We start from the raw sequence: 20,036 nt of genomic DNA, 5'->3' as shown, positions 1-20,036 counted from the left end.
CTGTACATAATATATGCATATAATTTATTCCGCCGCAAAAAACTATAGTGTATGACGTGCGACGCAATGCGATTTCGTGCAATTATGACTTATGTTGACTCAATATACGTATAGTACAGGAAAACGCCGCCGAGATAGCATTACGATCATACGTCATATATTTTAGTTTCTGCGGTGGATCCGTGTTCGCTAGTGCCGTAGTATAACAAGCTGCTTGTCACTTTTAGCGGCCACAGGTGGTCCAGGTACTGCTGCAGGTCTGCTGTGGCACGTCCGCGTTCACTGCAGGCGTTACACCGTTGCGAATGGCCTGGTAGTAGTACAAGAACGAGTCCTGCAGCGAGGAATGTGGCCACCGCGACGATTCCTGGTCCCGCGATGTCCCCGAGGCTTCTGCCGGACATCTGGATGTGGGTGTTCGGCGTCCACATTCGTTGACGTCTCCGCTTCCGTCGCTGCTATCACTCGGCGATGGCGGTCGTACCACCAGTAACCGTCGTCTCGCGGACGGCGCACGACATTCGTCTTCGGTATCAGTGTCGGGCGACGGCGGTCGGTAGCTCAATCTGCAACGTTGGCGCGGAGGTGACGACGCGGCGACGCATGCAGATTCCCGGTTTCGAACTGGTGACGTCGTCGGGCTTCTGGTTGGCGAGTCCGACCGCATCTCGTACGTTCCGCTCGGGGTCGCGGCACATCGTTCGTTCTGCTGTCGTGGGTGTCGCTGCAGGAATTCGGATAATTTCCGTTTTTCCTCGTCGATCAATCGCTGAAGCCGTTCCCGGTCGTCGACGGACGGCTGCTGCTGCTGTAGTTGTGCGGAGCTGCGTTTCAGTTGCTTGTATTCGCGCATCAACTCGATGATTTTCGTTTCCCTTTCCAAGCATTCCACCAGGTATGACCGCTGCTCGTTCAACCTTTCCAGTTCCAGTTGCATATTTTGCCGGTGGCCGTCATTTTCGTCCTGCAGCGTGGGCTGTGTTCCGTTATTCGGCGTGTCGACTGCAGCCGGTGAACACGGCTCGTTGTCCACGAAAGGTTCGAATGCCAAGCGATTGGACCTTGGCGCCGGCGACGACGGCAGTCCTCGTGACACGTCGTACTGTTCGCGGTCTCGATGTTGTTGCCAATTATTCATGTCCGCCTGGTCGTCGAAGAAATCGGGCTGGTAGCTGAGGTTGTTGGCCGTCGATGGTCTCGTGCGGAAACGTTCCCGGCCGTTAGGGTTGTCAGTGTTGTCACGCGGCCGACTGCTGCTGTTGGCCGCGGATGACCGCCTCCGGCTACTCTTCTTCTTCTGCTGCATATTTAGTCCTTCGTCGATGATCTGATCGACCGGATCGACGTTAGCTGCAGCACGATTGTCATGCGGTTCGGTACTGTAACTCGGCGCGGCGGGACGACGCCGGGAATATGCACTCATGTCCTCGGTGGCCAAGCATGGTGTTTCGAGCTTGGTACAGCCGCAACAGCCGAGCTCCTCGACTAGGCATCGGCGCACGCTCTGCGTCTTGCAGTCGAGCGGACCGTCATCCCGGCGACACGGATTGGGACAGCATCGGTCGCCCACCCACATTTCCGGCGACGCACCGGCGGGTAGACCTGTAGAATGTGCGCTCAGGCGAAGCGACGGGAGTCCTGCACGGCTGACGTCATTTTCCCTAAGCTCTTCGTGGCAAGCGTAAATCATATCAGTGATTGTTCGGGTTTTTCAATGCGACGTGTTCAAAATAATATGTAGTTTATTTGTAATATGTATATATGTAATAAATTTCGCTAAAAATATTGTTGGTGTTGTTTTTAAAATGTGTGTACATTCGTATGTATTATAATAATAAATACGTTGTCAGGTGAATTATCATAATAGGTAATAACTATTACCACAAAATAACCAGCAGAAATGTTATTATTTGTTCCTGTTTTGTTGAAAAAAACTTTTGCACGGCGGCATCCTTGGCAATTAGCTGTTCTGGAGTTTTGAATGAAAATGAAATATTTAAAAAAAAAGTTAAATTTGACTTAAAATAAAAAACTATCCAAATTAGTCTTAAGTAAAGTTTAACTGTACTCAGTCGCGTCAATAAATACATCACACACGCCATTTATAGTCAATATGCCCTGCAGTTAATAATCATATTATTTGATACGTATATCCAGTGGCGTATTTACAATTTTTGATTAGGGAGGGGGTGTCATATCATAATGAAATAATTTATAAATTAGAAGGTATAAAATACTTAAACTACATTCAACCTAATTTTATATTAACTATAGTTATATTAGAATTAAAATTAAAAATCACAAATTATATTATAAAATCTAGTTTTCAATTTTTCTTTACCAATTCGTCAATAATTTAAGGTCTCTAGACGTATTCAATAATTCTTTGGGGGGAGGGTGGAAACCCCAGCCTCCCCTCCCCCCCCAAAAAAAACTCTAGGTTAGTTGTACTGTGTACACCTAAATGATTACTGTTTGGTATAATGATGATAATTAATAATAATAATAAATAATAATTAATATTATATATTTATATGTATTATGTATTGATGTTTAATCACTTTAATCTAACTGTAATATTATGTCAGGTAAGTTTTAGTCTATTATATTATTATTAGTTATTAGTTTATTACAAATAAGTAATAAGCGTGTGGAAATTCAAAAATAATTGAGTGGAGTTAATTGAGTAGCGTATATAAGGGGATGGTCTAGTACTCTAGTAGACTGTAGACCACCTCAAAATTACAGTAAATAGTAAATTATTTAAATAATGACATGTTATTAGGTACGTAAAAACCTAAATAAAGTACTTTTCCTAGGTTTCATAAATTTAAATAATGTTAATTCTACCAACGTTAACGCCAACGACCATACCACGTTGAATACACCAGTTCTCGTCCGATCACTGAAGTTAAGCAACGTCGGGCGTAGTTAGTACTTGGATGGGTGACCGCTTGGGAACACTACGTGCCGTTGGCATTTTTTGTATTTTTTAATTATGTTTTTTGTGTTTCATCTCAATACACTACGCCAGATTTTTGCAATCAGTGCACTGATAAGAACCATAATACACTAGAAACTCGATTAACCGTCTAATGTCGGGACCGGGACCGGGACAATGACGGTTAATCGAATAGACAGTCAACAAAAATACAATAATACAAAACAATATTTTTCAATAAACGTATATATTTTACTACGTAATTTTCTGATAAAAATAATAAATATAATAACAATAACAATAAATAATAAAATAATAATAAATACTAATAATATGGAATAATATGTAATAAGTTATTTTATTACTAATAACATAAAGAATGCCTTTCTAAAAAATGTTTAACAAAATAATCCGTCATCTTCTTCAGTTTTTTTCTCGAGTTTTTTAAGTGGCCATATATTTCGTATTTTACGAAGAAGTAAGACCTGTGTTGTATTTGCCTCCTCTTGTACCTCAAACCAATCAATGCATTTCGATAACATTTCTTCTACTTTTGCGTGGCAAGTTGATAGTTTTAAGTCAAGCACTGAAATTTCGTCATCGTCTTCAACTTCTTCGTCAACGGTAGTTGAGTACTGAGTAGTGACATTAAAAATATAAAATAATTTGATCGTTATTTAAAATATCAAATACTCCATATCCAGTTTATAACTTTCTAACCAATCCGTTTCTTCTTTCGTTATTAATATTTCACTATCTAGCTATTCAGTCCATTACAAAGTTACCCAATTTCTTCTACACTAACGGTATCAGATTCTTCAGATTCGAACGGTGTTATTTCAAGCCATAGTTTATTCCACAATTTCCACACATTCTTAAGTTTTGATAGTCATATTAGCCAATGCACTGGCGGCATTGAAAAAATAGTTTATTGTATTGATGATTGATATTATAAACTATTTTTATACGCATGATAGTCGCCGCGTTATGTACCGCGACGATGTTATGGTAATTGGGGGACGGGTCAGTTTTCCCGATTTTGATAACAACTGATAACAATGAACCTGATAAGAACAAAAAAAAAGTCTCTTGGCAACCTATAAAAGATTGCACAAATCCCAATTCCGCATCGTTGACCAGCGATTAAATAGAAAATAAAAATCGGGTAAGTAGGTACCGCTGAGCTGTACAGTGTACATTAGGGGGTGGGGTGGACGTGACTAGGGTGCGTTAAATTTGAATGCAACGATAAGAATCATTCAATACGAAAAACGATTCTGAACGTAGATGATTTGTCAGTTCTAGGATATAATATTATATTTATATATTGTCATGTACCTATTCTATTTTGAAACAAATATTTTATTTTTCAATTAGGACGCATTTTGCATAAGGCATGGTTAATCAATTTTTCCAAAAACATCACAATATGTAGTTATCATAATTGACATAATTCATAATACCTTATATTATCATAGATATACATATATCTGGTTTGAGGATAAATCGTTATCGTTACGCGATTTCATAAAAATTTAAAACTCAAACGCTCAAAACATTTTTCCTATAATGACGCTTCAAATTTTCTCTATAGCTACTTGAAGGAAAACTAATGGAAACTTAGTGTTGTATTATTAATCCTTAGTTATGAACACAAAAAAATTTATGATTTTTGAACTACAAAATAATTTGCAAATATTCATGGTTTTGAGGAAGTTATGTCAATATTTGAACTTCAAATGCTAATAAAAAAAACTGTGCATATGTATTCTTATAATTTTTTAATCACTATAAGAATAACTTATTAGAAACTTTGTATTACATTTTCAAGTATTTTGATAGGGCCAAAAAAATTTAATCGACACTTCAAAAAAAAATTTTCAGAAAAATTGAAAATTTCAGTTGTCTATATAAATAGCTTAAAAAAGTCAAAATATTTTGAAAATTAAATCATGTAAAGATAATACCAATCCCAATAACTGGTAAAATGTTCAAGTATCTACGACTTCGACTTTTTAATTATATTAAATGTTTAAAATCGTTTGAGGATAAATCGTTATCGTTACACTATTTCGTAAAAATTTTAAAATCAAACGCACTTAAAATTTTACCTATAATGATGCTTCGAGTTTTCTCTATAGCTTCTTGGAGGAAAACTTATGGAAAACTTAGTGTTGTATTTTTAATCCTTAGTTATAAGCACAGAAAATTTTATGATTTTTCAACCTCAAAATTACTTGCAAATTTTCACGTTTTCGACAGATTTCGTAAGAATTTGAACTATAAAAGCTTATAAAAAAAAAATTGTGACTAACTATTTTTAATTTTTTTAGCTATAATAAGATCGTACAACTCATAAGGAACCTTGTATTAAATTTTCAAGTTTTTTTAGTCATCCAACATTTTTTTACCGACACTTCAAAAATAAATTCTCATAAAAATCGAAAATTTCAGTAGTCTATAAATAACTCAAAAAAATCAAATTAAACTGTATATAGATAACACTAACATAAACATTTGGTGAAAATTTCAAGTATTTACAGTGATTAGTTTTTGAATTACAACCAGATAAAAAAATCGATTTGGTCGAAAACTGGTTTTGCGTAAAAATTCCCGTTTTTCTGTAATTTTTTTTTTGTTTTTCTCGATTTTTTTGAAAACCGTCGGAAAATGTTTACTTTTGACCTCTATAATGCACCAAGGATATTCACTTTTACATCGGAAACCACCCCCAAAGTTTGAAATCGAAGCATTATTTCGATCAATTATTATTAATAATTTAAAATCAATACATTCATCACTACATTCAGAATCTAAAATTTAGTCTTCTATAAAATAAGACCCTGTTTAGTTAGAGCTTTTAATTGGTGAAGTTTGACTTTAATCATTATAAATTTTAACTTAATTTTAATTCATTGATCAATGATATTACTAAATTATTTTAAACTTTAATTAAGATTTAGATTCATGTTGTAAGCAATTTGGCTTTTAAAGTCGACAATGTCGTACTAACAGTAGTTATTATTTTATTATAATATATTACAGTCGCAGACCGCAGTGACTATTTTCACGTCCTACCCCAAACAAAAAAGTAGTTCAATAATTCAATCATAAAGGAGCATGTTATAAAACTAAAATTAAATATTTTAATTTATACGTCATTTCTTATGTAATTATTTGAAGTCTGTATTAAGATATTTCTTTATTTACATACAACAAAACAGCCATTTAGCGATTTAGCCATATAGGTACCTAACATTATTAAAACATTGTACAATGAATATAATATTATCTATTGAGAACTTAGAATTAAAAAATTAAGTTACCGAGTGTTATAAAATTTAAATGTGTGGTATATGTTAAAATAAATTAAATTATATAATTAAGTAATTTTTGTTTTTGAAAAAGTTAACGCATAAATGTATCTGCTCAGCTCAGAATCCCCTGAAAAAATTGTTTAGTGCCAATGTTCCATGCATTATAGTTTAATACAGTATAGTGTATGTATATTGCAAGAATTCGGATTTGTTTATTAAATTAATGTATTATTTAAATATGATGTTAATTAAACACAAAAGAAATTCATAGCACTCTCAATTTTTAGTAAAATAAACTATATAAACTAATTATTTTATTATGATTGCTTCTGACTGTAGTGAAAGAAAATTAATGTGTTTAGTGCTGTATATTATGTATGTTTTTTTGTAAACTGTATGATATAAGATATAGATATATATATTTTTTTTTAGAAACAGTAACAAGGAGGGAATACATTTCCAATTTGTTCAGCACTTGAGTCATTAGAACTCTATATTTTTCAGATATAATAAATCCCTTGAAATACCATCTGCTAAATAAAGTGATGTAGCAGGCAATAATAACCAATGCAAAAAATGCCTTGTATACAAACAAATTTTACAAATTTTATACAATTCTGTGTAATTAATTTAACCAATGAATATATTTGGGTACTATAGTTAAGCTCCTTAAGCTAACTTAAGCAATTATAATATTGAATATGCCGTATTATACCATTAATTTTGTAGTTAGTATATTATTAATAATTATTAGTTATAATTTATAAGCGGTAGTTGGGTTTTTAAATATTTTAAATTAATAAATAATTTTATACATAATTAATAATTTTATATTTTTTATAAATATAGCAATTAAAGCAATTATAATATTGAATATGCCGTATTATACCATTAATTTTGTAGTTAGTATATTATTAATAATTAGGTATTAGTTATAATTTATAAGCGGTAGTTGGGTTTTTAAATATTTTAAATTAATAAATAATTTTATAAATAATTAATAATTTTATATTTTTTGATAAGAAATATATTGTGTGATAACAGTGTTGTGATGCCATATTGGAATAATTTGGAATTTTTCCTGCGAAGATCCATTCGTGATTTTGATGATATCTCGCTGTTATCAAAATCGGGAAATTTACCAGCTGTCCCATGAAAAATAACCGCTTATCATCGACCACATCTGTTACGAATGTTACGATTACCAAGTATTAACTTTGTTTTATCTTCTTTGGTAATAATAATAATATGGAAAAAATATTATTGATGTGTCTTTTGTAAATATCTTACTAATTAATAATTAGTTATTTTTTAGGCGAATTTCAATTATTAAAAACAATCGGAACGGGGACACAGCAGTGCCACACCACAAACCTTCCTAGATTGTATAAAGATTTCTCGTATTTTGTCCTTCATTTTGATTTTGTTGTAGTTAGTTGACATTCTTTATCGTGCGCGCCCGGGCTCTGTAATGTTCTGACACCAAATAAAAGTTTAATTTTCCTCCAAAAATTTCAAGCATTTCAATACCGTGACTGACCATGTCTCTGGTCCGGCCGACAACGGTGTTCGTCCTGTTCGCTCTGTTGGCTGTTCATGCTGTTCAAGTGACAGCGAGGATACACACGCTGCCGATACACGTAAGTTACCTGCCTACTTTGTTCTGACGAGTTTAGACTCTTATACATAAAATAATATTCACTAATAATTGTACTAAACGTTGTTATTGTTGCTGTGGCCCTTTCGCTATTGTATCCTGGCAGGATGATGATCGACGGTTCATAGCATTGACCACTTTTGGATTTTTTCGTGGCGGACTGCTTGAAGTAAAAATATTAGACTTTTACTTACCTCCTGAAAGCCTAAACGAAACTGTAAGTAGAAAACACACAATAATTAAAAATTACAAAGTGTACTTGTTTTTCACTAGCTGTGTATATTCGTTCAATTCATTGTTGTGTTCTAAAATGATCTTATGGAGTATCATAATGTTGTGTTTATCTTGTTTCAGCATGGCTTGCTGCTTGAAAAGTCTTTATTTGATGAAGGGAATCCCTACATTGATTCTCAACAAGAAATCTGTCCAATTGAATCTCCTAACCTATTTGATATACGAAAGAATTCTAACCTGGTAGTTTTCAGGTTTAATTTTCCAAAAAAACTGTAAGTCTTCTATTTAAAAATTGTAACTTTTAAGCAATGATACAAACAACCATGTGTTTAGAATTTATTCATTTTTAATAAATTTAATACCTATAAATATTTATTCAAATATTTAATATTGCAAAATATTTATGTCTAGTGTTACCATTAATTGTTCACATACCATGAAGCCATTTTATTTATTTGAAAACATGGACGAATTCAAAAACTACCAGAATAATATTGAAGATGGTATGTACTTTGGATATTAATAATAATATCAAAATCTCTTCTGTCCTAGGCCAGAACATTGCTTACACTTGAATTCACGGTATGGTATTCCCTTCTTCAAATTTGTTATCTGGTGTTCCTCATGTTGGTCATTTATCTCCTTAATAACTATCCTCTCTATTTTTGATAAGTGTTGACTAGGTTTTGTGTGATTTTCAATTATTTTGAATGGTGATAGAAACTATTCTTTCATATTAATTCAATAAATGATTTTAAAAACTAAAAAATAAAAAATAGTATATTAACATATTATTATGTTTGGTCCTTTTCAGATACTAAAACAAGTTACTTTAACAAAACTTTACCAATTTCAAATGGTTCTCAACCTGACAGTTTTAATATAAAAGTAAGAACATAGTCAATAGTCATGCAGTTAAACATTTTAAATGATATTTTATTTTATTTTTGACAAAAGTTTGTTGTTTATGTGAAATCGAGATCAGATGAAGGATTGTATAATTTATATTACCACAACTGCCCAAATTATGCCACGTTGCCAAAGTCTAAACAAAGTTTTACGGTACCTAAATTAGATTATTATATTTGAAAAAATCATTAATATACAAAATGTAAATTGATATTCATAATTTTCCATAGGTCACTATAAGTGAGATTAATGCAGATGGGAATTATTTATCGGCTGGTGACATGCCATTGCCATCTTTGTATTTTTCCATGTCCATTATATATTTTATCACTGGTGTATTGTGGGTTTATTTCTTATACAGAAGCACGTAAGTATAATATATTTCTAATAAGCTGCATCAATACACTATAATGTAATTTAAATATTCTATTGCAGTTATTCTGTTTACAAAATACACTATTTGATGGCTTTATTAGTGTTTCTAAAAGCAGCAACTTTATTTTTCCATGGTTTGAACTTTCATTTCATTCAAGTCAAAGGACAGCACATTGCCACTTGGGCTTTTGTCTACTATGCGATTCATTTGTATGTAGTTATCTTACACAGTTGAGCTTATTTTCATTTGTTTTATGATTAATGTATTTTAATTTAGATTGAAAGGATCAGTTTTATTCATAACCATTGTTCTAATTGGTACTGGCATGACGTTTGTCAAACATGTTTTGTCGGATAAGGACAAGAACATCTTTATGATTGTTATACCCTTACAGGTTTGAAATTGTTTCTCTTATAATTTAGTTCTTATATTTTAAACATATTAATATCCACAGGTATTAGCTAATGTAGCCTATGCTATTATTCAAGAATCCGAAGAAGGGGATATGCAACACAATGCTTGGTTGGATTTGTTTTTACTTGTCGATTTCATGTGTTGCGCTGCTATTTTATTTCCCATTCTTTGGTAATGATGTTGCCATCAATAAACTCATGTATCAGACTTATCAAATTTTATTTTACTTGATAGGTCTATACGACATCTACAAGAAGCATCACAGACGGATGGTAAAGCAGCAATAAATTTACGGAAACTAAAGTTATTTCAACAATTTTATGTTATGTTAGTTTCTTATATTTACTTCACACGCATATTGATATATATGCTTAGAGTGAGTATTGTTATTTATTTGTACCTTATAAGTTATGAGTCTTATTTATAAAATATGGTATGGAAAAAAACGTTTAATACATTTTGATATTTTACAGATGACAGTTCCATTCCATTTGTTATGGCTTAATGAGTTCTCTAGAGAAACTGCAACATTTATTTTCTTTGTAATGACTGGATATAAATTCCGACCGACAATTGCAAATCCTTATTTCCAAGTGGCATCAGATGTTGATGATGATGACACAGACATTGTGTAAGCACTAATCTTACAATGAACTTTTTATTTCCATACAACCATAATAAATATTTTGAAGCATTGATTTTTGTTTTCTCATTGTAACAGTATTAGTCATTTTGGATCTGGGGTTAGCAACCGTTCTAGAAAGAAAGCAAACAATGGTGGGGAAACTGCTGAGGACGAAATTATGTTAGTGGATTCATCGTCGTGATATAATAGATATTGTATTTCTATGATACCAAGACTGATACAATTGATCCATGAACTTTTGCTGTGTCTTCTAGTCTTTCTTTTAAGAGTAGACAAAATTGTTCCATTTGTACAAATTTGTACTAAATTATCGCACAACATTTTACTGTTTGTTTATTTATGTAATAAATATAGGTCAATCACTTTGTTACAATATTGTCTATTGTATAATTTTTGATTGAATTTTTTTGTAATTTATTAGATTTAAGTCCATGTTCCTTAGGCATTGTTGCTATGTATTATATTTTTTATTATGAATACTAACATTGGTAAAATATCAATAATTAATGCAATAGTGAAAAAAAATATAGGAACATTATTTTATTGTATTAAATAGAACTTTTGTTATATTATTAATTAATATGGTGCTTAATCGAATTTAACCTAAACAATAAAATATCTGATTGTTAATAAGATGAATACACAGACATTGGATTTTACAAGTGTATATTATTCAAAACCTTTCGTTTTGATACATTTCTGTAGAAATCAGTGGCGTTCAAAGGAATTTTCAATGGGGGAGGGGGGGGGGGTTCTGAAAATTTACTAGAATACCACAAATCACAATACACAATAAAACCAAATTATTAATTTAAAATGTGTGTTGATAATCGTGGTAGTTACTGGTAACTAATGAGGTTACAACCACTATATTATAATCAGTAAAATCAATTATCAATTATTATTTTTATTTTTATTTATTATATTAATTTAATCACTTTATCAATAACCGTGATATTGTTGGTAAAAAAATATTGATATGATACCCATATGAAATATAAAAAAAAAGCCAATGGGGGCCATTAACCCCATGACCCACCCCTCCCCCCGGAGTACGCCACTGGTAGAAATTGAAAGTAGGTTTGTTTTGTAAGATACACATTTTCAACTTTTCTTTGGTATTTTGATTAACCCACAAAATAAAATAAAGAGTTAAAACAATAATTCTCTTTGCCATCTTAATGACTTTTTTACATTTTGAAATTTATGACCAGTCATAAGACATTATACGTACATGTAAAATCAGTATTATAATTTTAGATTAAAAAAATACCGAAATCTCAATATACATTATTCAATAATTTATTGTATAACATTAGAAAAAAAAAACATAGCTAATTGCTATCAATTTAATTAAATAGTTACATAGTTAAATTAATATTAACATATATTTAGGTTGAAATATTTATTTTGAACTTAGTATCTACTGGTTTTCTTTTAATCTTGGTCAGTTTTTGAGACTAGTGTACTGCTAGAGGCGTACTGTGTTAACTGTTTGGTTATTCGCATTAAATTTGTTTAAAAAATAAAAATAGATCTAATAAAACAAAAATATTGATGAAATTGTCAGTGAACTGGACAACAAAGAAAGGATATTCGATTTGTATTATATTTTTTAGTATCTTACATCTAATAAAAAAATCATTGTGAAGTACTAAAATTATCGATTATTAATTTAGTTCATTGGAATTCAATGTAGAATTTTGTTGTGTACATCAGTTGTTCTCAAACTGTTTTCTGTTGAGTCACAGGGCTCCAAGATAGTAAATTAGGGGCCTCGTTGACATATTATTTGAATTAAATTAAAATAATATTTGATTTATCAAATTCATTATATTATTAATAACTTCCATAGTTAATTTCGTAGTCGAATTTTAAATGCGAGTTGATTGAAGATTATATCGCTTTTATCATTTATGTGGTTTATGATTAGGTACCCTTCATTATATATAAAAAAAAAAAAACAAATAACAAAGTAAATTATCTACGCAGCATTTTCATGAATTATGTAGGTATGTGTGTTATGTCTTTGATGAGCTTTCAAAATGTTTTTGGACTCAGTTGAATTTCATTTGCACTACAAAGGCTCTTTGAACAAAAAAGTTTGAGGACTGTTGCTATGTAGCAGGAAATTATCATAAGCCTCTGAGGTTGATAGGGGGGGGGGTGGAGGCAAAGACCTCCATTTCTATGTCCATGACTCATGTCCTCCTCCTTTAAACAAGTCTTGAATATGCCACTGTTTATATGTAGTAGGGTAGTAAACACTTCCAATATACTATATACAGAGTTCATTATAATTTGAAAATTTAATGATTTAAAAATAGGTACAGAATGTAGAAATAAAAATAATTAAAAAACAAATGTCATCTGATTTCATTCCTAGGTTCAAGAATACCTTTAACACCAAAAATGGAAAAAATTATTTTTACGCGTCAATAATATGTTTACAGCAGTGGTACACAGTGGACAATCAGCAGTCCGTGATATATTGACTTGTCTAAAAAGTTGTCCTTGAAATAATCTCAAGCGGTCAAAGAATTTTGTTGTGTTCATAATAGCCCAGTGGCGTACCCAGGGGGGGGCTTAGGGGGCTTCAGCCCCTCCCATTGGCCATGTTTTGGAATACATTTTATATTAAAAAAGACAAAGTACAAACCATGATATTTCTAAAAAACGGTATTGAATACAACGTATTATCTTTAGTAACAATGACCTAGTATAAGCAAAGCATAAACGTTGTGTTTATTATGGTACCGAATACCGATATAGATTTAGCCCCCCCCATTCGAAAATCCTGGGTACGCCACTGTAATAGCCCCATTAATTAAGCACCTATTAATAACGTAAAGTTATTTTTTTTTTAAATATATATTTTAAAGGGAAGAATGGAATTATGTAGTGGACTGTGGTAAGGTAATAGGTAACGAAAAACACATCACACCGTTAATATTATATCATTGCAAGATTTATTTTTAAATGTCCATATTTACAAAAGTTTAACATCGATTTTTTTTATACAAAAACACGGTAAACAATAATTACAAAAAACTATACTTAATTTTGAAATATTAGCTATTTTTTTATCATTATTATATTTAACTGCATAATAAACCTATCCATTCATAAAAGAAAAGTAAAAAAAATAATATATAATATATACAATAAATTCATATCGGAAATCGATAAACAAAAAAAAAGTTATATAAAAATAAGAAAAGTTATTGAAAACAGTCTTTGCATTTAAGTAAAATGGCAGGAATAAATATTTTTTATTTATTAATGATAACACAAAATTACATAATGATTATATAATATTATATATAAAATATATACAGTACAAAATACACATCGTTCTATAGCTGAAGACCGTCGACTCCGATCGTTCCACTCGAGGTACATAGGAAAGGTTGTGTGCCTACTTGTGGTTTTCGAAAGTCTAACGGTTTCTGTAAATTTACCATACAGTCGTTCTGATATATTTTTTACACGATTTATAAAAAATTATTTACACAAATATATATATATATACACGATTAGGTAGTTAAATTAAATGATTCGTCACAATGCATAAATAGTTAGTACATAATATTCTTATGATGTTTATAAAAAAAATAATTTAAACACAATAAAAATCCATAATATGGGTATAGGTACACAATAATAATAATAATAAAATTATATTATAATATGAGATGTGTATGGAACAAAAAGTGAGCAAACTACAGTTTATTTATTTATTTTTACGTTGTTAATATAAAATTTGATTTTGATTTTTAAATATGGCAACGCTCTAGGTACTTACTTCGTTTGACTTCCTCCTATACGGTATAATAAAATATAATATTACATATCCTTGAACCGGCTCAATTCTAAGCTTTTAACACCATCATCTCATACGATATATATATATAAAGCAGTATACTGCACATATACTGCATATATCCGACATATAAATTATATAAAAAAAATTCATAATTATCACAATTTCTTTATATATATAAAAAAAAAACAAACCTTTGATTATATCGCCGTTTCAAGAATATAATATAATATACATCACGTAAATCATAATTAGCCTAATAACTATACACAAATTAATCTATTTTATTACATGGTAAATCGAGGCGCAAAACGCAACGGCCGCCAAAAGGGTGCAATATTCAGCGATAATCACGACGAGATTCCGACGTATTATAGGCAATTGTATAAAATATAATATTATAAGAGGTCGCGAGTAAATAGTTATAATTGGACTATTATATTATTATATAAATTAATATTATTGTATTTTCGTTTAACTCGTCGCGCCGTGCACGCGCACAAATCGTACCCTTTGGACGGCCGTGGTCGTTTGCACGTCGAATGTCGCTCGTTCGGCCACCACAGAGCCGTATGCGCCATCGTTATTATATCATTATCACAGCCTGAGTTCGGCCTCCGACGACGTCTGATGATGCCTCTGCCGGACCGACGCGGAGGCTGCCGAGTGGAGCGGCGATATGGACGGCGACCGGTTGGCCAGCGGTGACAGTGACGGCGAGAATGAGGGCGACATGGCTACCGACTGACTAAAGCCCGGGTTGGCCTCGTGACTGATCGGCGACCGGGGCACGAGTAGCATGGGCGGCGGCACAGCCTGATGGTGATGGTTGTGGTGATGATGGTGGTGCTGCTGCGAGGCACCCGACTGTCGAGACGACGACAGCGCCCTGGGTGCCATGTTGGTCAACAATGGCGGGGGCGGTGGCGGCGTGCTCTTTAGATGCATGTGCTGCTGCTGTTGGTTAGGAACGTTGGATTTTTTGCCGCCAGAAGCGTTTTTGATGATGCCGCTGCCTCCACTAGTGGACGCGGCACCGCTGTTGGAGCTCTTCACCGAGTTGGCGTCGTCTTTGAGCCGGGCGATCTCGTTGAACACGTGCGCCAGCGGCTGGTACTGCGGGCCCCAGTCCAACAGGTAGTCCCAGTTGTAGCTACCGGTCAGCTCCTCTTCGCTGTGCACGATCGAGCTGAGCGACCCGACCATGGACGGCTGTGGCGGAGGGACTTTCGAGCCCGAGTAAACGGTGCTGTTTGACGACTTTCCACCGCCACCATTGCTGCCACCACCACCGTCTTCGTCGCCCACCACTCCAGTGACAGGGCCACCGCGTTCGCTGCCCACGTCACTGAGTTTGGCGTAAATCATGTTGGTTATATCGCCGTCGGTCGCCTCGTCCTCGTCGTACATGTCGATGTTCTCCATCGGCCTGCGGTGTCGCCTGGACGACGACAGCCGTCGGTTTTCCTCGGGCAGGTGCGGTGTTACCTGTTGCACAACGGTCTGCGCGTCTACAATTCCTAGGCGGGCCAGGTACTCTTGTGTGTTGCGTGCGGCCGTCACTTCGGACAGTTCATCCGCGTTTTGCCTCTCGTTGATCATCCGAATCTCCTCGTCTTCCACGTCATCCTCGGCCGACCCCCGGCCGCTAGAACCAGACTTCTCCGATCCCGACAGGTCCGATGTGGTGGCCGCCCCGGAATTGGTAGTACTGCTGTTGTTTCGGTACGTAGGTATCTCATCATACTTGGGCGGAGCGAACTGGCCGACCACTTGCTGACCACCCACGCCACGTATCGGTATTGTATCGAACGCGCCGGGGTCCACGTATGTGTTGTCGGTCCGCTGGTGTCCGCTCAGCTCGGGTTTGTTGATGTTTCTATGCTGCTTGTTCTTGAGGTGAAAGTAGAACATGATGCCCCCGAGCAGCAGAACGACCAGCAAGACCAACGAAAGGATGCCGATTATCCAGTCCACCAGGCTTCCGCCGGAAGCACCGGCTGCGTTTTGACCGCTTCCGCCGCTACCGATACCGCTGCCGGACGAACTGCTACTAGCCAGATTCAGACCTGGCTGGGAAAGAGGATCGAACGATATCTCGACAACGCTCACGTTGGTCAATGACCCTTGTTTTCCCGAGCTAGCCGTCACCACGAGACTTATGTCCTGTGCTACGTCAAAGTTGCTATCGATCTTCTTCTTCACGATAATCGCCCCCGTGGTCCGGTTCACCTTGAAGTACGCGTTTTGCGTGGTTAGATGGTAGACAACCCGTCCCTCGGGGCCTTTGTCCCGGTCAGTGGCTGATACGTGTCCGATAACGTAGCCGACGGGTAGGTCGATAGTGTTGACCATAAATTTGAAAGTCCGTTCGATGAATTGTGGTGCGAACTCGTCCTTGCCCTCGATTTCTATCTTCACTCGTACCTTGGTATTCTTGTCCCCAGCGTCAGTGGCGATTATCGTAAACGTGTATTTGCTCCTCGCCTCATAGTCAAACACAGCGTTGGTAGTCACCAGGCCGGACGTTGAGTCGATTTTGAACATTTTCCACGAATCGTCCGCGCCCGAATAGCTGGCCGACGACGCAATTGAATAGTTGAGTTGTCCATAAGGGCCACGATCCGCGTCCGTCGCCTTGGCTGTGAACACCAAAGCGCCGATCGGCTCGTTTTCGCCCACAAACTCCAAGTACTCCGAGACGGGGAATCTCGGAGTGTTATCGTTGACGTCTTCCAGTCGTATCTTGAGCAACTTTACTGTGGCCAACTGTCGGTCTGGTGATTTCGCACCGTCTTGGGCTTTAACTACTAGATTATGTTCGGATACGTCCAAGTCGCAATCCAATACTGATTTTACGTAAACGTCACCGGTGTTTTGGTCGATGTCAAAGTAGTTTTTGTTATTCCCCGAAGTTATCTCATAGGAAACATCCGAGTTTGGCGGCGAGTCCGAATCGCTGGCAATCATCCGGACGATCGAATGTCCAACGGGAGTGTTCTCTGGTAAAGATAGCAGACTTTGTTGTTCGTTCACCGTAAATTGAGGCGCGTTGTCGTTGGCATCGTCGACAATCACATGGACAAACACGTAAGAACTGTTGACGCTGTCAGTGATCTTAAGCGAATATATATCGCGTGTTTCCCTATCCAGATATTTTTTAACGAAAAGCTCGCCGCTCGGACTTACGAGGTCAAAGTTGTTCTCGTCATCACCTTCGACGATTTTGAACTGTGCTGAACTGTCCACCGAGTAGCTAGGCAACAATTTCAAAAACGATTCTCCCAAAACAATGTCTTCCCGAACTGATATTCTATGAGAGTAAAAACAAATTAGCCAAATGCACAAAAAGTATTTTTATCATGACGTTTTTGCGTATATATGTACCTGAATTCGTTTTGTGCAAATTTCACAGTGTTCGAATGAACCGTATTTTGTATGTTGGCTCGAACTGCTACAACAGTGGAAAGTGGAGGAGTTCCTAGGTCGGTGGCTGATACCAACAAATCGACAAAGCCCTACAAAAGAAATCGCAATTAATAAATATTTTAATAATCAATACAATTAATATAATCAATTGATTATTTTCAAAGGAAAATTGTATTGTTTGTATTTTCAATCATTACCTTTTGCAACAATCGTTGATCAAACTTCAATCGGTTTACAGTGATGACGCCGGTTTGCTGGTCGATCCTGAATCCGTTCAATTCGTTCACCATACTGTATTTAATCTCTCCGTTCAATCCAGAATCCAAATCCTTTGCGAGCACTTGCATTGACGATTCGCCATAAACGTTTTCTGTACACGTAAACAATAAACATGCGTTTAGATATTTTATTTATTTAAATTATTAACGGGCATTAAGGCCATATTATGTTTAGTAATAGTAGTAATAGCCGGACAGGTAACGACCGTATTTATGTGATATTTATACAAAACAAACCTGTCATCGTGAACGTATAGTAAGGACGGTCGAATACTGGAGAGTTGTCGTTGTCGTCGGTCACCACGACAATCAGATCTGTGGACGCCGTGTGTTCCGAGTCGGATACGACTATGCCCAAGCGATACGTCCTAGTCTGTTCGTAGTCCAGACTTCCAATCAACGATACGCGGCCACTGTACCTATCCAATGCAAAAAGCTTTCGATCTATCAGCCCCACTGATGGTGCCCAAGAATAGGTCAGCGTAGGGTACGTGTCCACGTCGTTAGCGACCACCGTAGTTATCATGCTTCCTACTTCCAGACCTTAAATATAATATATAAATTATAAAGTATATGTTAAAACAATTAAAAATAAATCCAAATGCATATATTATAATATATATAAGCTAATAAATAATATTTTATCCCATATGAGGTACTGTAGGTACAAATAATATGTTTTTTAGTTGTATTGTAGTAATAATAATGTACTCTGCACGTACCTTCTTTGACGTTAATGGCGGCTCGCGGAGGGAATGACGGCCTGTTGTCATTGATGTCGATAACTATCACCCGGATGGTGGCCATGCCGGTCATCTGAGGCGTACCCTCGTCAGTCGCGATGACGGTCAGCTTGTAAGTGTCCCTAATCTCGCTGTCCAGCACAATGTTGGTCTTGACTATACCAGAGTCGGTCGGGTCGATGACGAAAGCGTTGTCGTGATTACCATCGACCAGGTGATACGATAGCCTTGAGTTTTCGTTGTCGTCCGGGTCGACGGCAGACACCCTCACGACGAACGCGCCCTTGGAGTTACCCTCGGCCACCGTGGCCGTGTACTCCTTTTGGGTGAACACCGGACTATTGTCATTTTGGTCAGACAGGTGTATCCAGACGTCGGCGTATCCCCACATGAACACCGACGCAGGAGCGTCGGTTTGTGCGATGGCCACCAAGTGTACGCCTGCCTTGTAAGTTTCGTAATCCAGACCCTCCGAATCGCCGACGCGTATCACCCCCGTTTCTTCGTCAATGTAAAACAGACCATTTTCGTTGTTGACTGGAGCCAACTTATAGAACACTTTTTGTTTCCTACCGTCACTACGATAAGCTGAAATCTAAAATCACACAACGAAAACACAATCATTATTTTTGAAGTTTTTCACGGCTTATATACCTATGTAATCACTAATCAGTATGTACTATATATTTTATTGGATATACACGTACATGACAGCGTGCAATATAAATTGAAAATTTACCTGGATCACTTCTTTGTGTTGTTCCAAATTTTCCGGTATTGTGACATGATACGTAGAGTTCTTGAACCGCATGACGGGGATCCGATCAAAGTTTTCTCCAATCTTAATCTCCAACAGGCCCGACGAGCTCTGCGGCGGGTTTCCTTTGTCAGTGGCCGTCACTTCCAAACGGAACACTTGACCGTTATCGGAGGCCAGACTTGACGATGCCGTCACCACGCCCGTGTTGGGGTTAATTCGGAACCGGTTGGCGGCTTCTTGGTTTTCCTTAAAAGAATACAAGACATCGGCGTTGGATCCTTCATCTTTGTCTACCGTCGACACCCGGACGATGTCCATTCCGGGCTGTACGTGTGATGGTATTTCCGCGGTGAACGGATATTTTGTGAACACCGGCACGTTGTCATTGATGTCAAGAACTTTGACGTAGACTAGCATCGTGGACGATCGCGGGTTGTATTTGCCACCGTCCCTGGCCACGACTTGAAGCCAATAGTTTGGTTGCCGTTCTCGGTCGAGACTTCTAAAAG

The 20,036-nt window shown here is 36.0% G+C and overlaps 2 protein-coding genes and 1 non-coding gene across 3 annotated transcripts in view; 2 read left to right on the top strand and 1 right to left on the bottom strand.

Moving 5' to 3' along the window:
• The first annotated feature begins 2,860 nt into the window (after window positions 1-2,860).
• LOC149058749 (5S ribosomal RNA) lies at window positions 2,861-2,979 on the top strand. Its single transcript, XR_016190649.1, has one exon. It is a non-coding gene; the product is annotated as a 5S ribosomal RNA (ribosomal RNA).
• Window positions 2,980-7,487: 4,508 nt separating this feature from the next.
• Window positions 7,488-10,869, top strand: LOC107164113 (protein GPR107). The gene is made up of 13 exons (XM_015511808.2): window positions 7,488-7,898; window positions 8,022-8,132; window positions 8,270-8,421; window positions 8,561-8,652; window positions 8,964-9,037; window positions 9,107-9,211; window positions 9,289-9,425; window positions 9,494-9,643; window positions 9,711-9,828; window positions 9,889-10,019; window positions 10,083-10,224; window positions 10,322-10,479; window positions 10,570-10,869. The coding sequence occupies exons 1-13, from the start codon at window positions 7,800-7,802 to the stop codon at window positions 10,673-10,675; spliced, it is 1,575 nt and encodes a 524-aa protein (XP_015367294.1). The 5' UTR covers window positions 7,488-7,799; the 3' UTR covers window positions 10,676-10,869.
• Window positions 10,870-13,444: 2,575 nt separating this feature from the next.
• ds (dachsous cadherin-related 1) overlaps window positions 13,445-20,036 on the bottom strand; it is a 136,130-nt gene continuing 129,538 nt past the window's right edge. Inside the window, exons 13-18 of the mRNA XM_015511815.2 lie at window positions 19,507-20,029; window positions 18,747-19,362; window positions 18,262-18,567; window positions 17,944-18,116; window positions 17,705-17,835; window positions 13,445-17,630 (exon numbers count right to left, since the gene is read on the bottom strand). Coding sequence (XP_015367301.2) covers window positions 14,915-17,630; window positions 17,705-17,835; window positions 17,944-18,116; window positions 18,262-18,567; window positions 18,747-19,362; window positions 19,507-20,029 — 4,465 coding nt within the window. The 3' untranslated portion in view covers window positions 13,445-14,914. The remainder of the gene's footprint in view (window positions 17,631-17,704; window positions 17,836-17,943; window positions 18,117-18,261; window positions 18,568-18,746; window positions 19,363-19,506; window positions 20,030-20,036) is intronic.

This window comes from Diuraphis noxia, unplaced genomic scaffold (assembly GCF_037042655.1).
Source record: "Diuraphis noxia isolate RWA-SAM2 unplaced genomic scaffold, SU_Dnox_SAM2 contig0002, whole genome shotgun sequence".
Lineage (NCBI taxonomy): Eukaryota > Metazoa > Arthropoda > Insecta > Hemiptera > Aphididae > Diuraphis > Diuraphis noxia.
Note: the sequence above shows the minus strand (reverse complement) of the source record. Positions and strands in the feature narration are given on the sequence as shown.

What these genes read in the sequence shown, in the direction of transcription:
- LOC107164113 (XM_015511808.2), top strand. Translation starts at nt 7,800, where the DNA reads ATGTCTCTGGTCCGGCCGACAACGGTGTTCGTCCTGTTCGCTCTGTTG. An exon ending in CCAGAATAATATTGAAGATG is followed by an intron (nt 8,653 to 8,963) that starts GTATGTACTTTG and finishes GGTCCTTTTCAG; the next exon opens with ATACTAAAACAAGTTACTTT. An exon ending in GATGATGACACAGACATTGT is followed by an intron (nt 10,480 to 10,569) that starts GTAAGCACTAAT and finishes TCATTGTAACAG; the next exon opens with TATTAGTCATTTTGGATCTG.